Source organism: Lupinus angustifolius, chromosome LG01 (genome assembly GCF_001865875.1).
Source record: "Lupinus angustifolius cultivar Tanjil chromosome LG01, LupAngTanjil_v1.0, whole genome shotgun sequence".
Taxonomy (NCBI): Eukaryota; Viridiplantae; Streptophyta; class Magnoliopsida; order Fabales; family Fabaceae; genus Lupinus; species Lupinus angustifolius.
The window spans coordinates 1,392,151-1,416,944 of NC_032009.1; the positions used below are offsets into that span (position 1 = coordinate 1,392,151).

The 24,794-nt window shown below is 33.5% G+C and overlaps 2 protein-coding genes across 2 annotated transcripts; both read left to right on the plus strand.

The window, feature by feature from the left end:
• Nucleotides 297–4,066, plus strand: LOC109345204 (probable inactive receptor kinase At2g26730). The gene is made up of 2 exons (XM_019584060.1): nt 297–1,677; nt 3,115–4,066. Exons 1-2 carry the CDS (start codon nt 393–395, stop codon nt 3,777–3,779), a joined length of 1,950 nt encoding a protein of 649 aa, XP_019439605.1. The 5' UTR covers nt 297–392; the 3' UTR covers nt 3,780–4,066.
• On the plus strand, nt 21,900–24,794 carry LOC109345214 (myb family transcription factor EFM-like). The gene is made up of 4 exons (XM_019584073.1): nt 21,900–22,347; nt 22,810–23,457; nt 23,746–23,822; nt 24,056–24,794. The coding sequence occupies exons 1-4, from the start codon at nt 22,161–22,163 to the stop codon at nt 24,488–24,490; spliced, it is 1,347 nt and encodes a 448-aa protein (XP_019439618.1). The 5' UTR covers nt 21,900–22,160; the 3' UTR covers nt 24,491–24,794.

The following is a 24,794-nucleotide window of genomic DNA, read 5'->3' on the forward strand; positions in this document are numbered from 1 at the left end:
GCAAGAGGGGTGAGAGAAGGTGCCTAGCTGGGCCGAATGAAGATCAATTGTCTTACTTTTTTGTGTCTCAACTCAATAAGAAGTTACTATCTATTTAAAAACAAAAATCACAAAATTATAAATTAATTTTTTATGCTATTTATTAGTATTTTATTAGCTTGGTATATAAGAACATGATTTTGTAGGGATGGAGTATCCTGCCTCAGCTGAGACATAAGGAGGCATCACATATATGATTTCACATTTAGTACATAATGGACAAAAAATCTTAAGAAAACATATATATGTGAGAAAAAGTGTAGTGTCTTGTTTCATTTGATAGAAATCAATTTCTTATTATGCCATTCTTTTCTCCCCCCTGTTAATGAAACAACCAAACAAACAGTGACCTAATGGCTCTGATTATTTTCCTCTTCCTTTCCCTTCTTGAACTCAGTTTCCGAGTCAACTCGGACCCAACTCAGGACAAGCAAGCTCTCCTTGCTTTCATTTCCCAAACCCCACACGCTTCTCGTCTCAAATGGAACGCTTCTGACTCGGTTTGCAACTGGGTCGGTGTTCAATGTGACTCAACCACTTCCTACGTCTATTCACTCCGTTTACCCGCCGTTGGTCTCGTCGGTCCGGTCCCACCCAACACCATTGGCCGTTTAACTCACCTTCGAATCCTTAGTCTCCGTTCTAACGCCGTCACCGGTCAGATTCCCTCCGATTTCTCTAATCTCACTTTCCTTCGCAGCCTCTACCTTCAAAACAACGAGTTTTCCGGTGAGTTTCCGTCCTCTCTAACTCGCCTAACTCGTTTAACTCGCTTGGATCTCTCTTCTAACAACTTCACTGGCACAATTCCTTTCTCCGTCAACAACTTAACTCAACTAACCGGTCTTTTCTTGGAGAACAACACCTTCTCCGGTAAACTTCCGAGCATTACAACCAAATTGGTTAACTTCGACGTTTCAAATAACCGCTTAAACGGTTCAATTCCAGAAACACTCGCAAAATTCCCTTCGTCTTCTTTTGCTGGTAATTTAGATCTATGTGGTGGTCCGTTACAGCCGTGTAAATCGTTTTTTCCGGCACCTGCTCCGTCACCGGATTCGGATACAGTTCCGTCGAACGCGATACAGAAGAAGTCTAAGAAGCTTTCCACCGGCGCCATTATCGGAATTGTGGTAGGGTGTGTAGCGGGAGCGTTGTTATTGCTTCTGCTACTGTTGTTCTGTTTACGAAAGCGGCAGCGGCGGAAATCACCAAAGCCGCCGAAGTCAGTGACAACGGCGGCGCGTAGTGTGCCAACAGCAGAAGCAGGAACGTCGTCGTCGAAGGATGATATAACAGGTGGGTCAGGGGAGGGAGAGAGGAACAAGCTGGTGTTCTTGGAAGGAGGAATATACAGTTTCGATTTGGAAGATCTGCTTCGTGCTTCGGCGGAGGTATTAGGGAAAGGGAGCGTGGGGACTTCGTATAAGGCGGTGCTGGAGGAAGGGACGACGGTGGTGGTGAAGAGGTTGAAGGATGTGGTGGTTACGAAGAAAGAATTCGAGATGCAAATGGAAATGTTGGGAAAGATTAAACACCAAAATGTGGTTCCTCTTAGAGCGTTCTACTTCTCCAAAGATGAGAAATTACTTGTTTATGATTACATCACTGCTGGTAGCTTCTCTGCTCTTCTTCACGGTAACCATTTCTTTCAATTCACTATTTTTTTTATCTTGTTAATTATTTATTCAATTTGTTTGTGTGCTATACGCTAATAACAGTTACATACAAAAAAAAAACAATATGTATTGTTACTTTTATTATTTTACTTATCATGAAATTATATTTTTGGCCGGAAAATATATGTAAAAACAATTATTTGTGTTATCTTTTTGTTAATGGAGAGGGTATTGTACTTTAGCATAATGTTACTACATTTTGAAATTTTGAGTTGTAGTTTATGTATGTAATATGTGCTCCAGCTGTTATACAGGGTGGAAATTAGAATATTTTATCTGATAAATTGAAATGTTATCTTAATACTATTTGGTAAATTGAAATGATTTAGGAGGTGGGTAGTGTAAATAGGGATATATTTGTACCATTGAAAAATTTAAATCTTCATTATTTTTTTTGTTTTTGTTTGATTATCATTATTGAGACATATAATTTGATATATTATTGTTTGAGATAATAGATCTCTATTTCACTAGTGTAATACTTTATTAGTAGTGTAGTTTTTATTAGCATATTTATAGAGGAACAAAAATGTATATATCGATAATGTATGATAGATGATGAATGATGGACAGATATATATAAATCTTTCCTCCGACGGTATATAAATTTATTCATTCATTTATATTCTTATATTTAAAAGTAAATTATAATAGAATATGAATGATGCAGTTATAAAATATAATATAAAGTGTTAACATATGATTATATACATTTTCTCTTTCTCTCTCTATTATTGTATATTAAAATATCATTTAATGAATGAGCAGAATTTGTTTAACACTAGTAGTTAGGAGTTAGGAGTTGAGGTTTGTCGTAGGTGGCAAGTTTCTAAAGCAGCGTGGAGTGCGCTGTTCCCACCCACTGTTATGTTTGGTTGCTTAATACATTCTTAGCAAACATTCTCAACCCATGACCATGAGTGTGAGAGTGTCTTTCTTTATTTTTCAATTCCAATCCTCTTACTCAATCCAAACAACAACATGCACTCATGTCATGATACATCAGCGTGGGCTCACCGACATTATTTCTATGTTTCTTTTTTTATACCATCTTTAACTTGTACAAGAAGGTAAAACAAAATGTGTTACATACTCATAAAAATAAAGAGAAAAGAAAAGAGGAAAGCCCTTTTGACCATGGACGTTTGCTTTCTTGTTTTGCTTTTGAAAGGATTCCTAAAGAAATCCTACAAACTTTGACCTTTTTTATTCATGTTTATTGCAATGTGTCATTTGTCTACAATTGGAATAGCATGGGAGTATAATAAGATAAGAACAACTATTAATTAAAGAGTTTGTTTTAATTTGAAACTCTAGCATTGGAGATGATTTTGATTGTGACTCTAACATTGTATGTGACATTCAACCTCAATTGACTAAATTATTGTGAATTCAGGGAGCAGAGGGTCTGGGAGAACGCCCTTGGACTGGGAGAACAGAATGAGAATAGCACTAGGGGCCGCAAGAGGGCTTGCATGCCTCCACGTATCAGGCAAGGTGGTCCACGGCAACATCAAATCTTCCAATATACTCCTCCAGGGGCCTGACAACCACGCAAGCGTTTCGGACTTTGGCCTCAACCCATTGTTTGGCACTGGTGCCCCAGCCAACCGCGTTGCGGGTTATCGGGCTCCTGAGGTATTAGAGACTCGGAAGGTGACCTTCAAGTCTGATGTCTACAGCTTGGGAGTATTGCTGTTGGAACTATTAACTGGGAAGGCACCAAACCAAGCTTCACTAGGTGAAGAGGGCATTGACCTCCCCAGGTGGGTCCAGTCTGTGGTTCGAGAAGAGTGGACTGCTGAGGTGTTCGATGCTGAGCTCATGAGGTTCCATAACATAGAAGAGGAAATGGTTCAGCTCTTGCAAATTGCAATGGCTTGTGTTTCGGTGGTGCCTGATCAAAGGCCAAACATGGAGGAGGTGGTGCGTATGATTGAGGACATGAATAGGGGGGACACTGATGAGGGTTTAAGACAGTCCTCTGATGACCCTTCTAAAGGATCTGAAGGTCACACCCCACCCACTGAGTCAAGGACACCACCTAGGTCCACACCTTAAAACAAAAGCCAAAAAAAGATAGTAATGAAAAAGAGGTTGTTGAATATGAAAAGTAGAAAAAAAGGAAAGGGTTGCTCTTATAAATGTCCCAAGCTGCGTTACCAAAGTTAATTATGCCGCAAATTAATGTGTGTTTTATTAAAAAAATCTATTTTCTATTTTTATTTATTAACTTCAATGATTTTTACAGATGGGAGGGTTTGAATTGGGGAGAGGGACTGGGAAAAGTTCCATGAATTTTAGGAGTTGCAAATTTCCATAATTGTGAATGTTATTTTTTTATATTACTTGTTTTGTGCATAATTAAGCTCATCTTTGCAATTGTACTTATTTTCTTGTTGCCATATGTTCATATTTTCACTCTTGAAGCAGACTATTTGCAATTATACTGTATCCACACCATGTAAGACCCTTTTCTTTTCAAACAAACATCTTTTATATCCACTATTGTATTACCAATTATGTGAAGTCACCAATCACATCAATGGTTGGGGCTATAGAAGTGGAAAGGGGATCCTGTTCCTTAAAATTTCATGTCCAGGACCAATCAGTATTTCCCAGAAAATAAAAAATAACATTTCATTTTAATTTTATTTTACTAAAATAATATATTAATTTCACATGTTTTGATATTAAGACACCAAGTTGGGTGAGATGATCTCATTCATAGAAGTGAATCATGTATAGAGATAACATGTCCCCATTCCTATCTTGGTCTAATGAAAAAGTGACACTTTGTTAAAAGAAAAATTCTAAAAACATAAAATAACATATTTACATTACTTGGAGAAAACTTATTGGCCGAGGACATAGTAACACACTCATTTTAGGAAAGGTGATCCTCTCGGAATCACATGGGAGTGAGAGTGTAGTGTGTCCATTTGTGAGGAAAGGAATGGAGAACAGGCTGGCTACTTTCTGACACATGGGGAAAACTGTTTGACCCATCTATACACTCCCAGCGGTTGCTCTAGAAGATTGACCTTTATATTTATTTATTTTTTATTCTATTATTATAGAAATATTGTTTAAATTATTTATAAAATAAAATGATTATTAAAAATTCAACTCCATTATATCTTGAAATGTTAATCCGATTTCTCCATAAGGTAAATGTTACCGTTTATCTTTTATTTATTTATTTAATTAGATATCACTTTTTAATTGGCTTGATACACAAATTGAATACCAAAAGTGGGACAGGTAAATACATATTACTCCCTTTATGATTACTGTGTAAATAAGTTTCAACACGAACTGACAATAATAGAAAATAAATAAATTAATGATGCAGTTTATTTTAGTTCCGTTGAAAATGCAGTGAGACTGTGTTATTATGTTAGCATGTGGGGACGCGGTCATACCTCTAATACTACGTTCAGTCCCTTTCCGTTCTTCAAATTCAGCTCAGTAGCTGACCCGTGCTGGAAAAATGGAATCCAATATTGTAATTGTCTTTTACCAATTTAATGTATGCAAATGTATATCAAATTTTCTTTACTGAACTATTTGAAGACCCTCAAATATTGCAAAAAAAAATATATAGTTAAAAAATGAAAGAGTTTATAAGTACCACCACTTATTTCATGATAAAAGTTTATAACGTGTGTGAGAAAATTTGTTATTGTGATAAATGAGAATAGTCACTATCAATTATTTGTTTTTATTTGAACGGTTATGATTAAATGATGTAATTATGTGACTAATAATTATTTATAATTTTAATCGTAAATTTATTATTCTTTTCATATGACAATTGTTATAGGTTGAGTCGTGTTTTTACAAGGGATTTTCTGTTTTGAATGAAGCACATGTTTTCCCCCCCTAATTTATCCTTATTAGTTTGTTGTCAAATCTTCCAAATAGGCACATTTCTCATCACAATCTCTTTTCTTGTTTTATACTATTAACCAATCACATCCTCTCATCTTCACAATGTCATAAAGTTTTCAGGTAAACAATATTTGTTAAACTCATACACTATAAAATGAATTAATCATTTATGCATAAAGTGCGAGAGAATATTATAAACTCGATTGTGAAGATTAATTAACTTACATAATAACATTTTCTATAAACTCGATTGTGAAGATTAAAAAGGTTTAAAATACAAATGGAGTAATTTTCAAATGGTGGGGTTGTAGAGTCACGTGCCTCTTGGGAGAAAGCAAGTCTTGGGTTTGGGACACCGAAAGTGGACATTAACAACACAACACTTTTGGTCGGATACAAAATTGTCTGTTCCTTAACTTCCTTGGCTTTGGCCCTTTCAATCATGTGTTGTGTTCACTTTTACTCTGGTTGTTGTGTTGTTTCTATCTTACTTAATCTCTATGCTAATTTTGATTATTACTTTTCCTTTTCTTCTTCTAATTCTCTGATCATGCACAAATTAGTTACTTTCCCTGGGGTCCTACGAAATGTAGTAGATACATCAATCACAAGTCACAATCATATACATGAAAAACAATATCTTCTCAATATCATATAATCATAAATAACGTTTTCCAATTAAGTAAACTATTGAATGAAGCACCAATGCATCATCCCATGCATGAAATGTGAGCTTAAAAGATACACTCATATTAACAAGCATCAATAAATAGGAATAGTGTTCTATGGAAAGAGAGGATTCTCTATTAGTTAGGCTGAGGTTAATTAGTAATTACTAATCCACGACAATTACCTAATTAAATACACGATTTATGATGGTGTATAGGGAGTTACAAGGTAGTCTGATGGTGAAGAGGGAAAACGTAAGGAATGAGGTGTAGGAGATTGTGGGTTCGAGTTCCACCATCAACAAAAAAAGAGTTATAAGGTGATTTGATGGTAAGGGAGAAGGAAGTTGAAGGTAGAATTTCACCCGACAAAAATAGTAACAATGCGTAATTGACAAGCTTGAATGAATTCAATGACATTTTGATCTTCCTAGTTAATCAAAATTCAAAATGTTTTCTTGGTAATTAAACATGAATTAAAAGTTGAAACCATGCTAGGATACGTTAACAATAATCTAATTGTACAATACTCTCTGTCTCCCCAAAGTGAAACAATATAATATAATTTGTAAATTAAGCAAGGCTAGAGTATAAATAACGACTATTACAAATTTTAATTAAAATTTATTATAGAGTTTTCCAAAGTAACTTAGTAAGCATCATCGGGAAAATATGCAATAAGTAACATTATGCAGCCTGATTTGAATTCTCCAAAATTAGATAATTTGTGAAATGTAACAAAAAGTATTTTTGGGAAAAAGGAGGTTGCATTGAGTCATTGGAAATAATGGTTTTAGGTTTGTTAGATGGGGTTGGAAAGACCCTTTGAGTAAAGCACATTTAAATTTGTATGGAAATAAATACACACAAAAAAAGAGTCAAAATCAGTAATTATAGTAATTATAGTGAATTAGTGTGAGTTTAAACTTTAAACCCTAGTATCTACTCTTGTTGTGTGGTAGTTGGATTTATGTTAGAGGGTAGAAAAGTAAGAATAAGAATCCTCCATCTCAAATTGAATATGTCCTCTTTTTAATTCAGTAACATTTTTTCATTTGACTGAGACAAGAAATTGAGACAAGAATGGGGACAGATAATCACCATACGAATCTCTTATCATCTATTATAGTCATTACGATCATAACTATGACAAAAACATTATGAATATTTATTTTATGTATTAAAATCTGACTAAAAACTAGAGCAGAATTAGGCCAACCTACATTGAAGTGTATATTTGTTTGTGTGCGTGTCTCATAAGGATATCAGCAAAGTTGAATGGCAACAACAATGGCCAATCATTTCCATGCAGAATCCTTTTACACAATGGATAGCTTTGAAGTGTCTGGTCTTCAATGACTTCTAGCTTGTGTTCTTTGCTTGCACATGAAACAAACTGCTGCCACAAATTATTGGTGGACCTACCTGGAGGCCACTCACAAAAATTAAAACATCTTCTCCCATTCAAAAAAGAGAAAAAGCTTAGTTGGGAAAAACGATCACTTATCCCGAACAATGTCTTACTTACTTTCTCAAGTCAATTAAAATACTACTTTTATATTTGTTTGTTTTTTAATTTTTTATTTTATTCACGTGTCAATATATGTTCGGAACATGTGATCCTTATCCTTTGCAGGTGTGACGTTTTTTTCTCCTCATATAATAACACAACCTAGTGAGGTGGTTGTAGCAAAAGCTCACGTCACGGTTAAACTATGGTGGTGAGTATCATTTATAATTTGGGTCATGCCCATAGGGCCTGCCTGTCAGTCCGCATGTTTTGGGCTAGCAAGACATGAAAAATGTGGTCATCCGTCCTAAATTATCCACATAATATGTCATTTTCGCCCACGTGCATTTCAAACGAGCGGGCAGGACGACCCACAAGCATCAATGAATACTATAATAAGAAATTTGATAGATTAAATATGGCAACAATGCTTGGAATCCAAGATACCAAGACTTTGCTTGCCTATAAAAGGACACATATAGAGAGCTTCAAAATCATCTTCACAACACACAACATCTCTTTCATTTACACATATATTGTGAGTGCATTCTTGGTGAGAATTCTTGTTCCATTTGAGAGAGTATTTGTGAGAAAAATATTGTCATTTGTCCTCATCATTATAAGAGGATTTCTTGTACTCTTCTTTTTTACATAGTGGAATTTTGCTCTTGATCGCCCGTGGTTTTTTTCCTCTCACACTGAGGGGTTTTTCCACGTTAAATCTTGTGTGTTATTTTCTTTATCCTTTACTTGCTTCTCTTTTGTTCTCAATTGATTCAATCCTGTGCTTCCGCATTGTGCTCTAACCTTAACAAGTGGAATCAGAGCTCTTACTAAATTGAGAATTTCAAAATGTCTGCAAAATTTGACATTGAGAAGTTTGATGGCAAAATTAGCTTTTCTATTTGGCGAGTCCAAATGAGGGCCGTTCTTATCCAGAGCGGATTAAAGAAAGCTTTAGATGGGAAGTCAAAGAAACCAGTTTCCATGACCGATGATCAATGGGACGAGTTGGATGAAAAGGCGCTTTCAACAATTCAACTTTGTTTGTCGAAGGAGGTTCTTCGTGAGGTTGCCAATGAAGAAACCGCTGCGGCTTTGTGGCTGAAGTTAGAAACTTTATACATGACCAAGAGCCTCGCAAACAAGCTTCGTCTCAAAGAACGGTTATACACCATTCGTATGGTTGAAGGTACTCCTATTCAAACTCATCTTGATGAGTTTAATTCTATTATTATGGATATGCAAAATATTGATATTAATATTGAAGATGAAGACAAAGCTGTTTTGTTGGTTGTCTCTTTACCTTCTACCTATAAGCACTTCAAAGAAATCATGTTGTATGGAAATAATGATACCTTATCCTTTGAAGATGTTAAATCTAATTTATTGTCCAAAGAAAAATTTGATCTTGAAGTTAATTCTGTGGACAAGGGTGAGGGCTTAAGTGTTCGAGGTAGAACTCAAGAAAAAGGGAGTACCAATTATAAAAAGTTCAGATCCAAATCCAGAGGTCGCAAATCCAACAAAACTTGTCGCTATTGCAAGAAACCGGGGCATGACATTCCTGATTGTTTTATCTTAAAGAAAAAACAAGAAAAACAAGATAAGGGAAAATTTCAACAATCCTCTGAAGCTGCTAATATTGAAGCCAATTCTGACGGTGATATTCTTTTATCTGTTGTCTCTTATAATAATAGGAGTAAAACAGAATGGATTCTTGATTCTGGATGTACTTTTCATATGTGTCCTTATAAGGACTTATTCACCACTTTTGAACATGTTGACAGTGGTGTTGTTTTGATGGGCAATGATACCCAATGCAAAGTTGCAGGAATAGGTACTATTCAGATCAAGGCTCATGACGGTGTTGTCAGAACCTTGGCTAATGTCCGCTATATTCCAGATTTGAAGCGGAACTTAATTTCTCTTGGCACCCTAGAGTCTCTCGGGTGTAGGTATTCAGCTGAAGGTGGAGTTCTAAAGGTATTGAAAGGTGCTATGGTATTATTGAAAGCTAACCGGATTGGTAGTTTATATGTCTTGCAAGGTTCTGTTGTGACAGGTTCAACAGCTGTATCTTCTTCAATGCATGATAATGACATTACCAAATTATGGCACATGCGCCTGGGCCATATGAGTGAAAAAGGTATGCACCTTCTAAGCAAACAAGGTCATCTTGGTAAACATGGCATTGGTAAATTGGATTTTTGTAAACATTGTGTTTTTGGGAAACAGAAAAAGGTTAGTTTCTCCACTGCAACTCACCGTACCAAAGGTATTCTTGATTATATTCATTCTGACCTTTGGGGGCCTTCTAAATTTCCTTCTCATGGAGGATGTCGCTATATGATGACCATCATTGATGATTTTTCTCGCAAAGTTTGGGTTTATTTTCTGCAGCATAAAAATGAGACTTTCTCCACTTTCAAGAAGTGGAAAACTCTTGTTGAAACCCAGACAGGGAAGAAAGTGAAGAAGCTTAGAACAGACAATGGATTAGAGTTCTGCAATGGTGATTTTAATGAGTTCTGCACAAAAAATGGTATTGCTAGACACAAAACTATTCCAAGAAATCCTCAACAAAATGGTGTTGCAGAACGGATGAACAGGACTCTACTTGAGAGAGTTCGTTGTATGCTCTCAAATGCTGGGTTATGGCATCGGCGTGAATTTTGGGCTGAAGCAGCATCTACTGCTTGTTACCTGGTTAATCGTTCTCCACATTCAGCACTTGATTTCAAAATCCCAGAAGAAATTTGGTCAGGTAATCCTGTTGATTATTCTAACTTAAGAATCTTTGGATGTCCTGCTTATGCACATGTTAATGATGGTAAATTAGCTCCAAGAGCTGTTGAGTGCATATTTCTTGGTTATGCATCTGAGTCTAAAGGATATCGCTTATGGTATTCTGATGCAAAGTCACGGAAATTAATTCTTAGCAGAGATGTGACTTTTAATGAGGATGCATTTTTATCTTCTGGAAAACAATCTATTGTGTCTTCTTCTACTAGTACAGGTAATCTGCAGGGTACTAGCGAGAAGGTGGAGTTGATAGTGAAACCTACAGTTCCTAATGTTGATGTTCCATCTTCCTCTACAAATCAATCTAGCATTGATGATCATTATGTTGATTGTGATGACAGTACAACTTCTCCTATTCATCAGCAAGAAGATGATTATTGTATTGCTCGAGACAGAACCAGAAGACTAATTAAAAGGCCAGCTAGATACACTGATGGTGATAATTTAATTGCTTATGCAATGTCAGTTGCACAAGAGGTAAATGATGATGTTGAACCTGCCAGCTATACAGAAGCTGTTTCTTGTGTTGATTCGTCACAGTGGCTAGTGGCTATGAATGAAGAGATTGAAAGTCTTCATAAGAATGGTACTTGGGCTTTGACAGAGCTTCCCGAAGGCAAACGACCATTACGATGTAAATGGATCTATAAGAAGAAAGACGGTATTCCCGGGGTTGAAGATCCAAGATGCAAAGCACGACTAGTTGTTAAAGGTTTTAATCAAAAGGAAGGTATTGACTTTAATGAGATATTCTCACCTGTTGTTCGTCATACTTCTATTCGTGTTTTGCTTGCTTTTGTTGCTTTATTTGATTTGGAGTTGGAGCAACTTGATGTAAAGACAGCTTTTCTACATGGAGAGCTGGAAGAAGAAATTTACATGGAACAACCTGAAGGATTTATTGTTCCTGATAAGGAGCATCTTGTCTGTCGATTGAAGAAATCATTATATGGCCTTAAGCAAGCTCCCAGACAATGGTACATGAGGTTTGATTCTTTTATGATTGGGCAAGGTTATTGCAGGAGTCAATTTGATGACTGTATTTATTTCCAGAAATTTCCAAATGAATCATTCATATACTTGTTACTGTATGTTGATGATATGCTAATTGCTTCACGTGACAAGTCTTTGATCCGGAAATTGAAAATTCAACTCAATAATGAGTTTGAGATGAAAGAATTAGGTGCAGCCAAGAAAATTCTTGGTATGGAGATTCACAGGGATCGTCAAGCTGGTAAATTGTTTTTATCCCAAGAGAAATATATTGAAAGAGTGCTTGAAAGGTTTAATATGAATAATTGTAAACCTGTTTCTACTCCACTTGCTGCACATTTCAAGTTATCTTTAGATCTTTGCCCACATACAGAGGAAGAGATGGAGCGTATGTCACATATTCCTTATGCTAGTGCAGTTGGTAGTCTTATGTATGCTATGGTGTGCACTAGACCTGATTTAGCATATGCTGTTAGCATGGTAAGTCGATATATGCATAATCCTGGAAAGGATCATTGGAGTGCTGTAAAATGGATTTTTCGGTATCTAAAAGGTACTTCTGGTATTGGCTTGGTATTTGACAGAAACAAGGCTACAACTGATGACGTTGTAGGTTATGTTCATTCGGATTATAGTGGTGATATTGATAGAATGAGGTCTCTTTCTGGTTACATTTTTACTCTCTGTAATAGTGCTATTAGCTGGAAAGCTACTCTTCAGTCCATTGCTGCATTGTCTACGACTGAAGCAGAATATATTTCAGCAACGGAGGGTGTGAAGGAGGCTATTTGGCTCCGAGGTTTGGTAAATGAACTTGGTCTAATACAGGGTGTTCTTACAGTGTTTTGTGATAGTCAAAGTGCTATTCATTTGACCAGGAATAATCGTTATCATGACAAGACCAAACACATTGATATAAAACGTCACTTTATCCGAGATATTGTTGCTATTGGTGAAATTATGGTGGAAAAGATTCACACATCAGAGAATCCAGCAGATATACTTACCAAGCCACTTCCGAATACCAAGTTCCAACTTTGCTTGGACTTGGTTGGTCTCTACAGCACTTGAGTGCCCTTCGGGGCATTATTTGGCGATGAGCAACTTATCAAATTCGAGCCAAGGTGGAGATTGTTAGATGCCTCTCATTACTATGCCTTAAAAGAATTTTATGACAATTTTATGGCTCTCTTTAAGGGCATTTTATGTCACTTTTATGGCTTTGTTTCCAAGCATCCAATGCTTGGAATCCAAGATACCAAGACTTTGCTTGCCTATAAAAGGACACATATAGAGAGCTTCAAAATCATCTTCACAACACACAACATCTCTTTCATTTACACATATATTGTGAGTGTATTTCTTGGTGAGAATTCTTGTTCCATTTGAGAGAGTATTTGTGAGAAAAAATATTGTCATTTGTCCTCATCATTATAAGATGATTTCTTGTACTCTTCTTTTTTACATAGTGGAATTTTTCGCTTGATCGCCCGTGGTTTTTTCCTTCTCACACTGAGGGGTTTTTCCACGTTAAATCTTGTGTGTTATTTTCTTTATCCTTTACTTGCTTCTCTTTTGTTCTCAATTGATTCAATCATGTGCTTCCGCATTGTGCTCTATCCTCAACAGCAAAAGTAATTAATGTTCTCATAACTCAAGTACAATGTATCAATTTTTCAAAATATAATATCTTACCAATTAACTTCATGTCCGGTTTATGCAAAACAATGTATTATGTTTTGTGTTCTGAATGTTACTCTCACTTTGTATCCATGTAATCTCAAGTATGATAACACAAATATTTAATTTTTTTAAATTTAGGGTCGTCTGCGCTCTGCCCATTTTGGACGAACAGGACATGTCCTATATAAAATTGGGCATGCTCATGCCCACCCTAATTTTGGTGGGCATTGTACGAACATGGGCATTGTGGATAAAGCAACCCTAATTACCAATAGAAGATTATATTATTCAATGACCAAAAATATATTTAATTATAGAATTAGATTTTTAAGATAGGGCAAAAGAAGAGAGAATCATTTACTTCAATTGATTGGAATTACCCTAAAATGAGAATGGTTTAACTCCTATGTATATTTGCCTAAATGAACAAACCATGAATGCATTAAATAATTATCATCATACAAATAATATATCTTCCTACTATATTATTGTAATAATCATGTTACCCATAAAAAAGTAATATATATCACAAGGTAATACATTATCTATTAATAATTAATTTATAAATAGGATTAATGGAATGATATAATAATATGATATAACATTACAGGACCCATTAATTTTAGTTTGGTTCAGTTTGGATTTATGGGCATAGACTAGGGAATTGTCTGAGTGCCGATATGAGTGTCTGATTTATTTGGGCCTCAGTCGCTAACATCGTCCTCTTTTTTTGGGCTTTGAGAATTAAGTTGGCACTTCAGTCTAATTGACCTATTTCAAATATATAATCTGTAAAAAATCGTTTGAAAAAAACACCCAATTTACTATTCCCCTTCCTTTCTGATATGCAATTTGGCATCAACGATAGGAATATAGGATATATATATATATATATAGCCAATTGAATGTTAAAAAAGGACTACCCATATTTATATCCTTGGGGGATATTTTTGACATTACAATTTTAATAAACATCTAAAGATTGATGTTGTTAATTACATGCATATATCATAGATCAACTTTCCCATAAGACTCAACCTTATGGTGTACGACTAATTGGAGAATTTTGCTTTGACAAAGATATTTGATGTAGGTACTTTACTCTTTTTGACGACACCAACAATAATAGTGAGTCAACAATTAGTTTAACATTATGTTCAAAATTCGAGTCTTCACCAAGACTCTGAATAAGTGTACCCTTTTTTTCTTCTTCTTTTCTAACAACTTCATCTTTTCAATAGAGGCCGACCAAAGTGATTCTATTCCATCCTCCACTCTTATGCTTCAGATGCTATATTACTATTTTCTATGGTCAAATTAATGTGCTCACCCTATTTGCTACTATAAAAATATACCATATATTAGCATTCATCTAATTTAATTTATTTATCGTTTTGCTAGCTATTGATAATAAAATCGAAAATGTCCCTTTGGATATCCTTATAGAAATTAAGCCACATACTTCGTATATTTGTAGTTTGGATAATTAAAATGATTTGGAAATGATTATACAAAATTATTTGGAAAAAATGCATTTTTTGTCACAGACTTGCTACTTTTAATACAATTTGTTTATAAAAAATGTGTAGTATGATCAAGTTCAGAAACCAGAATCTAGAATCTAGACAAGGATTACATATCCTAAAATTCATATACTTGTCTCTCAAATCAATCATATTTCACCAAATAATATATCAAATTTATTTTTTGTTTTTATGATTTTTCTTTTTAATTAAGTAATACTTTGTAATTGAAATATCATTAAAACACATAAAATATGATATATTATCTTTATTCCTTCTACCAACCTATTTGATGAGATAGGCATAGTAACATGATATGAAAAAGTTAATAGATTGGTACCAATGATACCAATCATGTCTCTATCATCAATTTCAAAAACTTATTTAACTTTAAATCATTTATGCTTTATCAATAATAAGAATTTGGTTAAAACAATTGATTCAGAGCCATGTAATAATGGTGGCCAACAAATGGAATGCAATTTAGCTATAGTAAACACAATATTTTTCTAAATATATAACAATAAGCAGGATTGTAAAAATGAGGGTTGATGGCCAACAAAGTAGAAAGTTATTGACTCCCACGTGCAAGCATAAATTAAACACATAAAATAAATATGCAAACAGCTAGAAATGATTCTAAGATGACAATAATGAATAATAATTGAGCCAGGTTATGTTTATTTTAATGTCTAAAGAAGCCAAGATTCTACCCTAAAGTGAAAATAAGAACTTACCCCATAAATACTGTAGATTGAAGTGATATATGTGATATATGTTTGATTCCCCTTACACAAAATTGTGAGTTTGAGTCTTGTGGATGAGAAAAATATCCGCTACAAGATTTAGTCCAACATATATGTGAAAGTTCTCAATTCGGACAGAATTGCCTCTAGTACGAGTATATACGTGGGAAATCAAAAAAATCAAAAAATTCTGGTACTTAAACGATTCTCTTCCATTACAAATATCCTTGAACCCGTAGACGTACCTTTCCTCTTCTTTCAGCAAAGCCCACAAGGGTATCTTTCTTTTTATCATGCAACTTAGTCCATTCCTTATGAATTTCATTATTCTCTTTTTATGAATTTCAATTTGGCCATCATCTTAATGATAATATTCATGAACTATATCTTTCCATAAATAATTGGATTCAAAGTAATAGAATATCTAATTTCTTATATTCCTGCTCCTAATTAATCAACTTTGTTTCTTATTCTAAAAGTATCTTAGACCGCACTACAATATCTAGTTAATTATTTGTTCTTGTATTCTAGTCTCGTCTACAAATTTATGATTATACCCATTTCTTTAATTTATACGAATCAATGACTAAGGCTTGTAAGAAAATAACAAACCTATTATTATATATTACAACAATACTCAATGTTTTGCATGCTTGTTTGCATAATGGGTGTAGAAAGGAAAGCTAGTTATTGTGCTTGTTTTCTTAAGCTTTAAAAGTAGTTCCTGAAACTAGTTATTCTGTGATTATGCCTTTTGCTTTAGTTGAAGCTTTTAATGTAAAGACAAAGTATCATTTTATTTTCCCTTCTTACTTTCCTAAAATTTGAAAGATTAAAAAAACACAACTCCTTCATAGGATAAAGAGAAATTTTGTCTTGGTTAGAATTAGAATGAAAATTTATTGAATGAAGTTGAAGTTTGAAAGGTGTCTATGGTGGTCAGAGAAAAAGAATGTGTGCCTACTGATTAGGCCCTATTATTTTTGGGCTTAGAAGGTCTCATTTCTAAGAGAGAAAAATAGGGAGGAATTTTTCACAGCCCACAAATCTTAGAATAATAATATTTTTTGGATATTGAAATATATATAAAACCATTGATTAATATAAGGAAGAGGCCCAAAATATAAATCTGAACCTTAGTTGCGGCTTTTTTATATTAAATTGTCCTTATCAATTCAATCTCAACAAATTAATTACTTTATCATGTTCATATAATTTTACTAAATTGTGTTAGGCTTAAGAGTTTTTAAAGAATGAGAAGTAGCCAAAACAACTATTACTTTATCATTATACCAAAATATCACATGTAAGTCACAATGGACTATTTTTTACCATAAAAAAGTAATATTTAAAATTGATTGCAAATACTATATTTTATCTCTGGTTTAATTTATTGGTTGGTTAAAAGGTGGTATTTAACTTTCAGTATGCAAAAGAGGGGAAATGATGAGTAATGTGTTTTCCTTACAACTTTTAATTGAAAAAACGCCAAACATGTTTTAAAGAGTTAGAAGAGGATCTTCTCATATCTCTAATCAACAATAATTGATTTCAATAATAAGCATTTTATTATAGTTTTAAAAGAGAAGGCCAAACCCAAATCCTACAAGATAAGGCCATTATTGAAAGGACTGATAATAGTGTCCTATGAGTTATTCTCATTGCACTGCAAAGACAGACAAACAAAAACATGAGATTTGTGTTCATAAATGTAGTGAGCATCACATGTTATGGTAACTAAGTGCACATAACAAAACAACGGTGACATACCACTAAAAATTACTCCCTAAAGTATATTAATTAAAAAAATGACAGGCATAACTATTGTATGAGGATAGATCTTTTTTTTTTAAACTTTGACCATATCTTAAAAATGTAAAACAAAAAATAGTTTCCAAATAAGGAAAATATATATTTATCACTTTAGACTTCTGAATAAATAATTAATCACTATTATGATTAATACCATTTTCCACTTTAACAAGTATCCCATCACAAAAATCAAAATATAATCGTATATATCTTTTATCCTTATGGTTAAGTTTGGTTGGGTAGAGATAGAGAACAGAGAAAAAAGGGAGAGAGGAGTAGAAGAAAATGAGGAGTTTCTCCCTTTTGGTTGAGAGGGGAGAAAGAAGGGAGAGAAGAAAAAAGTGGGTGAGCCACAAATTTTTTCCCTCTACTTATTAGGAGAAAGTGATAAAGAAATAGAGACTTTAGCTGGACAATGATCTATTGTCTCAAATTATGTCCTAAATTATGTCACACACCATATCAATTAAAAATGTTAATTAAAATTATAATAAAATTTATAATTTAAAATTATAACATTTATTTTTAATTAATAATAAAACAATATTTTTTTGACTATTTTCTTTATTCTAGAGATATTTTTGTAATTTGAATCACAACATTATCACTTTATTCTCATTTTCTATCTAACCAAACAAAAAAAATATTTATTTCTATTCATTTTCTCTCATATCACAGAAATATACTCCATTTCTCATCTTTCTCTTTCTCACATTTTTTTTTCTTGTCTATTTCTCTCTCCTCATTTTCTCTTGTCAACCAAACAAATCATATGTGATGATTATATAAACTCTATATTAATAACATCAAATTGAATAAAGATAACAAAAAAATAATATTAACAGAGTTACTGCACTATATTTAATATAATTATATCTTCAACATAAATAATTTAAATAAATGGTAAATAATGTAATAACTTTATATAAATCTTTATACAAACAACACATATAACAATACATGGAAGATAATTTTGGTGACAAAATATGTAGAGAGGAGTAGCAGGTGGATAAAGAGAAGTGGAGCAGGAGAATATTCTGAGTGGCTCTGTAAATGGGCCACACAAAAGGGATATTCAGAAGAAGGACGATATGGAAGAATATTATAGACACGCGTCCCCAGGATAATCGCTTCTTCTCATTCTTTTTATCATTATTATATTATTATTACTTATTTATATTTATTCTATTATCCTTTTTTATTTATATGGGTAAAAGAAAGAAGGAGAAAAAAAAAAGGATCCGAAGAAAAGGTGTGGGTTGGAATGTAGCTTGTACTAGAAGACTAAGTTGGAAAGCAACCAACCATTTTTATTGCATGCCAACGGAATTCGATGCTTCTTTCTCTATCTTACACATGCTTAACTTTTCCTTTTTATTTTTAATTTAAAATCACTTTATTTTTTGTTTCTCAATCCTTTCAAATGTAGATATTTTTTTTCCGGTTTTTTTATTTCCTGCATATATCCTCGCGCACTGAAGACAATCATGTTTGAGCCGGGAACATTCATAAATATGTAGGGCTAACTCTCCCGACGAACACTTTTTCCATTCACAAGAGGGTAAAGAGGTTAAAAAAAAAACAAAGATGTATAAGGCTGTTCATAATTTGCATGCTTTGGATGAAATTCATTTGTATTAACAATCTTTTATCAACAATTGCTAATAAAAACATTGTTATAGGTATGCCCACAATCAACACTTTCTTTTAGAAAACTGCAGCCCAAGAAAAAGACCCAACATAGAAGCCATGAGTCTTATAAACAATGACTTTAACTCTTATATTTTTACAACATTTTCCTAATCTCTTATACTTTAATTTTCTTTTTATTTCCTTTTTCTTATCATATCTGTCAATTCTATGGCCTTTTCTTTCATCTTGTTCCACCTCTCTTTGTTACACCTTTCTACACCCAATTAGATATTTTATTATAAATTAGATATTTTAAATAACAATAGGCTGAGAAAAGAATAAGTATTTAAAGAAGAATGTTTCTGAGATTGATAGAAAACTACAATACATATGTAGTATCTACGAATATAGTATGTATAAAATAATATCCTTTCATGTTGCTTGTATGAAACTCGCAAGGAATGAAGTAAATTAGAAGTGATCCTAGCAATAGGGTCCATGAAATTAATAACATTTTAAAACCCTTACTTGACCCTATTCAAATGAAGGTTTTGTACCCGGTTTCTTAACCAATTAAAGTAACAAAAAAATGTTTAAAATGTAAAAGAGAATCTTCTTAGCTTCCTACCCACTTCGCTAAAGAGAGTACAGGATGATTCTCCTATGCAAGCATCCTTTATCACTCTTTTTTGTGACATGATTTCTTTTAACCCCTTTAAGCTTCGTGGATTGTGTTCCCTTAACATATATAGAATCTCTCAATTGGAATTCCTTCCATCTTTTAATATATATTTTTTTATATATTCCAAATCTTTTGATTTTTGTAAGCTCAATACATATTTATATTTTATCTTTTTCTCTTCAATCTTTTATATATATGCTTTACTTTCTAATAATATTATTACTTACTGCTTCTCTCTTTAGCCAATAATTTTCTATTTCCTTATAATTTAGTTTCTAATTATGTTATTTTAATGTAATTATGTTATATCTTATATTACTTAATATTTTTAAACTATGTGGGAATATGAAATTTGATATCCATAATATGAACTTTGATATGGGTGTAAATATTTTATGGAAAAAAATATATATGCTAACGTTATTAATGTATTATTTATCATTCATATTTAATCATTATTGTTTCTTCAAAAAAGTAATATAAATGAATGTTAGATGATATATTGATTATGTATAAATATTTATGTTGTTATTGCATAAATGTTGCACCAATATTTTATTTCATACCGTGAATGTCTCTCATTTTTTAGATTAGATATTCCTGTATTCTCTGAATGCACTCAAATTCATGATGATTATTCAACTTTTGGAGTCCTCCAATACAAGAGAAAGTCGCAAGGTGGATTGATACTAAACGTACCTATTTGAATATGTGCTTTTTCTCTCCTTTCTTCCACTTTCTCTTTATTTATTCACCCTGTTTGTAAAAATTATTTGTTGGTGGTATATGCTCCACCACAATCCACCAAGTCTTTGCATTAATTAATCACAATAGAATCCATAATTCTTGCTCGGACAACAGCAATATATATCATACACAGTATAAATTACCATATATTCTTAAAGGTGTCCCATTCTCTATCATGGATCGATCAAATATTAAATATAAATAAAAAGAAAACTATCTTTTAAAAATAAAATGTAACATTTTTATATTATATATTAAAATTTAATTTATTTGATATAAGGAATAGAACACCACTAAGTAAGATGATCATTCTCCATAACCATGCCACAAGAAATTACTTTGCCTAATACATGACCAACATCCAGAAACGTGCACTAAGCTTAAAAATAAAAGTTTAAAATCTATCCATAGTTGATACTTTACACTGTCAGTATATCATTTATCATTGATTTGTATTACTTTTGTTTAAGAGTTAATAATAATTAACATATGAATAATTTGTTAACAATGCAAAAAACACTTATACTATCAATGTATACATATTAAATCATAAAATTAACGGTAATATCCAACCTTTTATCTAAATACTCTTTTTTGTCATGGATATCAACTTAAAACATGAGTATAGACATACATTTAAGCATGTTAAGTAAAATTAAAATAATTAATTTCTAATGTAAATAAGTATACAAAATTTAATTTATTGATAACTGACTATTTTTTTTATATGAAGAAAAAACATAAAAAATGATGCATTTTCTTCTAGCCATTAAAATTATAATGAGAAGGATGAACAAATATACCATATGAATAGTACTCATTAATGGTTCACTTTTAGTCTCTGGTTAGACTGTTAATTATGAAACATCACACCTATGCATATGCATCCTTATTGTCCTACTTAATTCGCAGAGAACATTGTCATGCATGGATATGTATTGGCTGAAGAAATTAAGAAACATAATCTAGAACAATGAGGTTTTGATTTAATATTGTAGGAGAATCTGAGTCTAATAACACCTATGAAAAGAAAGGAAAAATAAAAGTACAAGGAGGGATAAAAAGAGAGAAAGGAGTAAAGAAAAAAAGGATAACAGTAAGAAGAATAATCAAACGAGGCTCAAAGCACATGACCCTCTAATGTCAGTCTATCTCATTCCTTCTCTAACAGCATCTCTCATTTATTTTTATAATAACTTTTTTATTTTACATTGGTTCTGTCTCTCTCTGTAGGAAGTTACTTCCCTTTGCTTTATCCATGCTTTTTCTTTTGCAACATCTTATTTAAACTCTTATCATGTGATATGTTCTATGCAAATGAAAATATGGTATATTAATTAAAAAAATTAAATATTTATAATTATTATTGTTTTTGTTTTATTATCATTGACATTAAATATCGTATGAAGGATAGAAGACATGATTTGGGACAAGAGATATTCGTTTTTTTGTCGTGTTGTATCTCTCACTCTCTCTCTTTATGCCCTTTGAATTCACCTCTAAAAAGAGGACGATCCCCTCCTTGATCCACCTTGTGCTCACAAACAACATTGCCTCCCTTTCTCTCTCTGTCTCTCTCCTTCTCTTGCCCCACCAGAACTAGAAAGGGAATTGAAGAAGGGCCAAACACCCTCTTTTGCTCTTTTTTGTTCCTACATACCATCTTCTTACTTTGGCATGAACATAATCTTAAACACTATTGTTTGTTATTTGGTATAGTTGTACGTGAAAAGTTAAACTAAGAAGAATGGCATCATCACCATCCAAACTAAGCCTTGATTGCAAAACCCATATGGCACTGAAATCATTTGGGGGTCAGAATAGTGATCAGAACTACAAGGTTGAAGAGATCATTTCTCAACTTGAGGAAGAACGTCTCAAGATTGATGCCTTCAAACGCGAGCTTCCTCTCTGCATGCAACTTCTCACTAACGGTATACATACACATAAACTAAACATGCATGAACCAAACCTCTCGTTTGAAGTCCCAAACAAACTAATTAAACATGCAGAATCCGAAACGTTGAAGATTCAACTCATGCTATTATACTATCTAACTCTGTCAAGATGTTTATTTTTTTTTCTTATTCTGATTTTCCTAATAATAAATCAAGGCTAATGTTTATAATTTACCTTTATCTTTTTCTTCTTCTTTTCCATTCTGTCTTTTGTAACTCCTCTTCTTTTTCTTTTCCACCCTCCATTAGGGATGTGAGATAGCTTTTTCCTATCTATATATTTGTTATACACTTTTATTTCTTTGAATACACACACATATTTATATATATGTATGCACACACATACCATGCAATCTATATTTCATTCTGTCTTCTTTTTGCTTACCAATCAATTTGAATACCCTTAATTATTATAATTGAATTGGGTAATTGTGACAGCTATGGAGGCTTCAAGGCAGCAACTTGAGGTGTTAAAAGTGAATCAAGGGACAAGGCCAGTTTTGGAAGAGTTTATACCAATAAAGCACTCAACCTATGAAAGCTTTTCTGCTGAAAAGGAAACAAAAATAACTGATAACAAGGCAGATTGGATGACTTCTGCTCAATTATGGAGCCAAGCAAGCGAAGGAACCAAACAACAAGCCACTACAATTATCACATCACTCCCTACAGAAGCAGTTGATAATATTGGTTTCAGCATGAACCCTAGTCTAGTTCTAAACCACAATAACAAACAAGGGAATCATAATGGAGGAGGAGGAGGAGGAGCTTTCCTTCCATTTTTAAAAGAAAGAAATTCTTCCCAAATTTCTGCATTGAGGGCTCTCCCTGAATTGGCTCTGGCCTCTGCCGAGAAAGAAATTGAGGATAAGAAATGTGAAGATCCATGTCTGAAGATGGAGAATTCAAGCAAAGGTGGCACTGATGGAATGGTAGTTGATCAAGGAAAAGGGCCATCTCATGCACAAAACACAACAACGGCTGCTGCTGCTACTACTCAAACTCATAGGAAAGCAAGAAGGTGCTGGTCACCAGAATTGCACCGTCGATTTGTTAACGCTCTTCAAATGCTTGGTGGTTCTCAAGGTATATATACGTTATAGTATAACAATTTAATGTTAACTGATTAAGATTGATCACAAAATGAACCCTTTTGAAACTCATACCCAAATTATAGGAAGCGAAAAGGTACAACTTTCACCTTAGAGTTTAGTCATTAAGATAATCAAAACATCACAATTGTTACAGACTCATTATATTGATTTGTTATGCATTTAAAACAGATTATTTATACATATATAATATACCTTTTGAAGATAAAAAAGGATTATAAACCAAACACGCTTTAACATATATGATATTTTGTATTTACAGTGGCCACTCCAAAACAGATTAGGGAGTTGATGAAAGTTGATGGTTTGACTAATGATGAAGTTAAAAGCCATCTCCAGGTATTTGTCTCTCTCACAAACACAAACACTGTTGTGTGTGAATATGTGAAACAATACAGATAGCATGAAAGAGCACCTTTATTGTTTTTGTACTATAATTATTGACTCACTGACAACGTACGCAACACTCTGCACAGTGCATATTCTTCATTTCCCAACAAACTTCTGTTTCAGTTTTTGTTTATTTGCTGTTTTCCTTTCCCACAAATTTCTAAGTCATTTTCTGTTGACAGAAATATAGGCTTCACACCAGAAGACCCAGTCCAAGTCCACAATCAGGTGCACCACCACCACAGCTTGTAGTCCTAGGAGGAATTTGGGTCCCACCAGAATACGCCACTGCCGGGGCTCCTACCCTCTATAGCGCGCACCCTAACTCACTACCTCAGGAGTTCTACACCGCCGCGCCACCACAGCAGCTGCTTCCACCGCCTCATCCTCCGCACCAGAATGCCCTCCATCACCACCACCAACTCATGCACGTGTACAAGACGGCCCCGCAGAGGCAAAGCTCGCCGGAGTACGATGTTCAAGGAGGATCAGAGAGTATAGAAGATGGAAAATCTGAGAGTAGCAGCTGGAAAGGGGAGAGTGGTGAGAATGAAGGAGAGAGAAAAGGGTTGCAGTATGAAGAGAGTAATGGGAGTGAAATCACTCTCAAATTCTAGCTTGAGCTAATTATTTAACTATTTTAGGGTTTTCCTTGCACTTATCTTAATATGATCCATTATTCATCGTTCTGATTTATTAATGAAGAACAAGAATAAAAAAATAAGGAACGAATTAAATATCCTAATTAGACATACTTCTCTTGTTTTTTTTAAATGTTTATAGCTAGTTTATTGGACTGGGTAAAAGGGCATAATTTATTTTATGCTTTGTATGTATGAAATGCCACCATGCTGTTATCGGCATGCTATGATACGAAACTAGAAATTGATTATGAAATAGCTCAATTTCTAGTTTGCTGGG